General features: G+C 45.6%; 1 protein-coding gene across 1 annotated transcript; it reads left to right on the forward strand.

Moving 5' to 3' along the window:
- Positions 1-818: 818 nt before the first annotated feature.
- On the forward strand, positions 819-5,704 carry mdh1b (malate dehydrogenase 1B, NAD (soluble)). Its single transcript, XM_018729554.2, has 9 exons — positions 819-925; positions 1,039-1,151; positions 1,948-2,082; positions 2,188-2,330; positions 2,659-3,158; positions 3,598-3,739; positions 4,414-4,589; positions 5,074-5,213; positions 5,407-5,704. The coding sequence occupies exons 1-9, from the start codon at positions 904-906 to the stop codon at positions 5,446-5,448; spliced, it is 1,413 nt and encodes a 470-aa protein (XP_018585070.1). The 5' UTR covers positions 819-903; the 3' UTR covers positions 5,449-5,704.
- Positions 5,705-6,149: the final 445 nt, after the last annotated feature.

Raw genomic sequence — 6,149 nt, forward strand, 5'->3', positions numbered from 1 at the left:
CTGGGACAGGCTCCGGACCACTGTGACCCTGAACCGGACGAGCGGTTACCGTTACATAACCAGCGATTTGGTTTGCCAGCCAATATGAAGCTTTCACCAACCAAAAAAAAAAAAGACTCTTCAGCAAACGCCGTAGCCTGCACCGTACGGTACCAGATCTGGTGTATGCTTAGGAAACGCTGATGAGGAGATAAGAGACACGAGCGTTCATCTAAAAGTTCTTCCCCAGCTCTGCCACACCGCTTCTGCAGCATCAACAAAAAGCATTTAGTACAGTAACTGTGCGAAGGATAACGCCACTCTGCGGAACCATTATTGCGGCACCTTTCCAGCCCCTAAAACCTAGGTTAACTCGCTAGTTAACCTCACTTTTCTGCAGAGCGACTTATAGCGTTAATGTAGCGACGCTGACTGGCCCATTTGTACAGCTGGGTAACTTTACTGGAGCAGTTTAGGGGAAGGACCTCGCTCAAGGGTACGACAGCTGGAGATTTGGGTCCAAAGGCAGCAGCTCTGCCGCTGCGCTACTAGTTGTCCCCTACTTGTTGCTTAATTACTGTTTTTTGTCCAAAAGGACTTATCTGACCCTTTAGACAACAGGCCAGGGCCTACTTTGACCAAGGCTCCTTCAACAGGGTGGGACTGGAACCGAAAGCCTTGAGCCTCAGGTTACAAGTGCCTCACGCTACCTACTGCACTAACCGGCCCTCGCAGCATTTAGGCCCACGACACCTCAGGAAGGCTTATTTAATAATACAAATAAAAGTTATTCTTCTTATTGTTGTTGTTGTTTTACCAATTTCCTACGGGCAGGGATAATTGGCGTTTGTTTCCTCCCGGGCGCTATGTAGTGCGACACCGCCACAACCGGTTGCCAAGCAACCGAGGACAACTACGCGGGATATGGCCAAGTTCGTGCTGGCAGGTAAAAAGAGACGTTGCGTTTTCTCGCCGTTTGCTGGCGCGGCGGCGCGTGACAGGCGTGAGCTCGCAGTAACGCGCGCCGCTGGCTCGCGGCGCTGTGTGTGTGGCCCGCAGGCAGAGCGGACTGTCCGCACTTCGCCAAGGCGGAGCTCCTCGCGGACACGCTGCACGGGAACCTGCCGGACTTCCACGTCCACAAGGTGCGCGTACACCCCAGGGACTGGCAGGTGAGGTGACGGCAGGCCGGCTTCCGCTCATCATAAACCATGATTGTGGTGGACATTGATTGATTGAAAGGTGGACTTACTGTCAGCTGCTTCTGCTGAACTTTTCGTACCCTCAGCCCACTGCAGTGCGAGTACAGTATGGTGAAGTACTGTGTGTAAGCAGTGTAAGTACTGTATGTGTCCTCAAGCTGTTCTCTTGGGTTACAGCTCTGACCATTTTAAAGGCAGCTTCAGGGCAGCTGGTGTGGTTAGGGTTAGAGCTGCTGCCTTGCAGCCCAAAGGTCACAGGTTCAAATCACCTCCTGTTTTAAAAAAAAAAAAAAAAAAAAAAAAAAAAAGACCTAGCTGTATAAACAGATTAGCATCGTATGTGTTGTACATTTGGAGAAGAGCATCAAATAAAATAGCACAAATAGTGTTGTGTTTGTGGTACAGCTGGTAATGTAGTGGTTAGAGCTACTGCCTTTGGATCCAAAGTTTGCAGGTTTGATCCCCACCTCCAGCTGTAGTGCCTTTGAGCAAGGTGAGTAAAGTCAGCCAGCTGTATAAATGGGTAAGTAATTGTACGCTTGCAATAACTGTATCCTTAACATTGGATTGCTTTGGAGAAAAGTGTCAGCTAAGTGAATAAATGTGAAAACCATAATTACGACATTACCAGCTCAGCTGCTACATCGGTTCTCGTAAGGTAGAAAAAGACATCCTATCCGGCAGTTGGTAGGATGTCTTTTGCATAGAGCATGTGTGTGCAGTCACTCTCCATTCTCTGCTGTCAACACTATCTCCTCGTACACAGCAATGGCTGGAGGTCACCTGTAAGGAGAACAGCTGGAAGCACGATCGCTCCCCCATCGTGTGGAGGGAGCTGATCAACCGGGGAGGCCGAGGTCTATTACTGGGTGGATTCAACGAGTTTCTGGAGCACGTCCAGGTAGCCGAAGCCAGTTCATAACTGTTGTGAGATTTTTTTTTTTTTTTTTTAGGTCTAGAACTGTTAAGCTTCCTGGCATAGTCTTCCTCTGTTGCCATACCATAGGGTTACTATGGCCTCACCTCAGACATGACCACTGAGCTGATGATGAAGATCTCAGCTGAGAATCTGCAGACAACAGAGCAGTGCTTGGAGGAGGAGGTCCACTACGGCAGCCTGATGCAGCCGCTGCACATCTGGATCACCAGGTGGGGTTTGGAGGCAAGCTCATCCCGGGGACAAGCACCCTGTCCGTTCCGTAGAGGTGAAATTACTGTACGAGCTTCTAGAAGTAACTGACTGTAACAGTCTCATCTCAAACATGGCCTGGAGAAAAATCTGCCAAATGCACAAATGTAACAGTAATGTTTACATTTCTCAAAAATAATGAGTTGAGAAACCAGGGACAGCATCCGTACGGTCTCCTTCACTGAGCTCCAGCTTCTTGCAGCGCCATGGCTGACACTCAGTGTAGCTTCCAAGTCTTAAAAACAACGCTTTTGATCTCAGGGTAAAGGAACCTTCCTTTGTCTGCAGTGCTCTCAGCCTCACCTGCTACAACTTGATTCCCTTGTTATTTGGCCCTGGGGTGTTCCGAGATGACCCTGCCATCAGCCTGCACTTGCTGGAAGTGGACGGGAGCCAGGAGGCCTTGGATGGTCTCAGAATGGAGGTCGAGGACATGGCTCTGGCTCAGCTGCGTAAGGTGATGGTTCACACGACGCTGGAGCAGGCGTTCCAGAACGCCCGTGTCATCGTTGCTCTGGACGACCCAGAGCCAGAGCAGCAGAGCGACGTAGAGAGCAAAGTGCGGAAGACTGCAGAGCGCTTTCAGAAGTACGGGCAGCTCATCGGAGCGATGGCGCACAAGGAGGTGCGAGTCATCGTGGCAGGAAACTCCTTCGTCAATCTGAAGTGTGCCACACTGCTGGAGAGCGCTCCGTCCCTGAGTCACAAGCAGTGTGTGGTTATGGCGACCCAGCTGGAGAAAGTGGCCACTTTCCAGATTGTGCAGAAGTTAAACGTGACGGCTGCAGGTAACGGACGAGTCGTCCACGGCCACAAGGTGCCACGTTCTTTTGACGTGAGCGATTACAATGCATAAATATATTGGATCAGAAGGTCACAGATTTGAATCCTGCTAATGCTGTAGTAACCTTGGGCAAGGTACTTACCCTGAATTGCTCCAGTAAAATTACCCAGCTGTATAAATGGGTAAATAACTAAGTATCTTAACACTGTAAGTTGCTTTGGAGAAGAGCATCAGCTAAATGAATAATTGCGATGTAACTTCAAATGCAATAAATATAACTGCCAAATTAACAGATGTTATAATACATTGACAAAGATGACAAAATCTGTTTGCATTGTTACGAGCCATGTGGCAAGAGCTGAAGTGTGTTGAGAAGAATCAATTTAATCAAAGGCGACCGTGTCCTTGTTCCTCCCAGTGAGTGCTTTTCCCTTTCTTGCTAGATGTCACCAATGTGATTGTCTGGGGGAACATCACTGGCAACTTCCATATAGACCTCCAGAGAGCCAAGGTGTTCCGGTATCAAGGGGCCATCTGGGGACCCCCAGGATTTTCCCGGCCAGTTGTAGACGTTTTATATGACCGGTATCCTAATTTTACCCATAATTAGTTACCACTGCCATGTCTAATGAATTACTGCTGTAGCTTCGTACCGCAATTGTATTTACACTGGTTCCTTACCTTACAAACATCTTATGAACAACGGAAGCCTGTTTGTAACTCAGTTTGTTCATTAGTCTAAAGTCACTTTTATGGCTGTCACAGTCAATAAAAGTTTAATTAAGCTCCACAAACCCATTGCATGTCGTTGGCCAAATCATCCTGTAAACACTGTGGAAGCAGGTTGAATTAATCCTACACGCCTATTTATCTGTTTTGTTGTCCTTTACTGTCATCTATTCACTGCTTCATCTCTGCAACAGTAAGTCAATTTGTAACTTGACTGTTCTAACATGGGGAGCCAGTGTATGTGGATATTAACCGGTTTGTTTTGGTAGAAGCAAAGGGGCAGAGGCTTAAGAATGAACATTTCTGTCAAAAGGTAACGGATACAAGCAACTGCACTGCCAAAGGAAACACAAACTACTACTCGCACTGTCATCAGAACAATGTAACTAGAATTAAAATAGCTTTCCAAGTGTGAATTTCTTTCTAAAATCCAAGCCACACCACTTGATGGCAGTGCTTAGGGTGTTAGTACTTTTGAACGTTTCCCAGACAGACACAAACCATTAATCACCTGTTTCTTCCACTAAAAGTAAATGGCTTGAGGTGGACTTCCCTGCCCTTCTGGGCTCCCACCGCGAGACTCTGGTAAGCAAGACTAGGAGGGAACCGGCGCTCTCCGCAGCCAATGGGATCATTGCTGTTCTAAGGGCCTGGAACTACGGCTCATCCCCAGGGGAGGTCCTTTCACTCGGCGTTCCCAGTACAGGTGAAGGTCAAGAAAGTAGCATATAGACCGGAATTTAGCATCTTCCGGAGTAGACCGCGTTGTCATAGAGACTAATCCCAACGTTTCGTTTCCTATGTTGGAAACATCCTCAGGGTCCTGCACCGTAAACCGTTCGACGTTGTCTTCACGGATCATTGATGTAGTCTTGAGACTGCAGTGCAGCTGCTTGCATCTAAGGGTTTACGATGCAGAACCCTGAGAATCTTTCCAACATAAGAAACGAAACGTTGGGATTAGTCTCTATGACAACGCGGTCTACTCCGGAAGATGCTAAATTCCAGTCTAGTGACAATGGCCGCGGAAGCCTACGTGACTTGCTAAGTAGCATATACATTTACAGAATACAGTGCGTTACTCATTACACGTGAGCTGTACGAATGCAAGTGGTTGATTATTCCCAGCATGCTGAGAAATTTGGCACGCAGGCCTCCATCTGAGCTTAGTTCTTTCAATATCTCCGCAGGGCAGTTTGGCATCCCTGCTGGTCAGGTGTTCTCCGTGCCCGTGCTCTTCCAGAGCGGAACCTGGGAGGTGCCGACCGACATAGTCATTGATGAAGAGCTGAGGGGCAAACTGGAGGCTGCTGTCGAACAGCTCAGAGAGGTGAGCATCAGCCTATTAATGCCCGAGAAACGATGGCAACGGACATAACGCTCATTAGCAAGTCCAAGGAGAAGAGCGCCGCCTGTTGAATCTACTAATAGAAAGTCTTACCAGTCTTAGGTACTGTGCTTTAATTATTGGTTTCAATACATGTCAGAGAATATGTATTCATGCAAAATTCTTTCCTTCTCAGGAAAAGGAAACTGCATCAAGATATATCAAGAGCCCAAAATAGAAGCAAAATGGAAAGACTTTTTTTCTACATCGGTTTAGATAAATTTAAATATTGCTCAATAAATTATTGTTGCTGAGATTCCCCAAAATGTACCTACTTTACGTGTTTGGGGAGTGAGAACTTTTTTTTATTTTTTGGAGGATCTTTACAGCTTTGGCAACACTGTCGCAAACTTAGCAAGTGCATTGACTTCCCAAATCCACTCTCCTACGTGCACTATGTTCAAAATGCTTTATGTATTTATTTTTAAAAATAATTAAATTCTATTTAACTTTTATATTTTTACATTTACAACTTTGGATATGTACCTTCTTTTTTTCTTTTCCATATGCCAACCTCATTTACAAATAAACAAAGCAAATTAAACAAATGAGATATTTTCACAGTGCACTATATTTGTATCTAAACTCCTTTCTTTTTAATAATCGATACAATGTATCTATCAATATTTTAATGAAGGGAAATGTTAAATGGTTCGCTTTTAATTTTCCTCAACCTGCTGTTCAAGCAGTTCTTTTTTGTAGTTTTTTTTTTGGCCAGCACAGCCTATAATTTAGAATAAAAATTTTAAATTTCTTCCTAGTAACTTAGAGTCAAATAAAATGAAGACTGTCTGCGTGTGACTGAAATTAACAAAAATGACATCGTAAAAGAAACTGATGGAAAATTGTAGTTAACTATTTGAAAATGTTTATAATGTA

This window comes from Scleropages formosus, chromosome 12 (assembly GCF_900964775.1).
Source record: "Scleropages formosus chromosome 12, fSclFor1.1, whole genome shotgun sequence".
Taxonomy (NCBI): Eukaryota; Metazoa; Chordata; class Actinopteri; order Osteoglossiformes; family Osteoglossidae; genus Scleropages; species Scleropages formosus.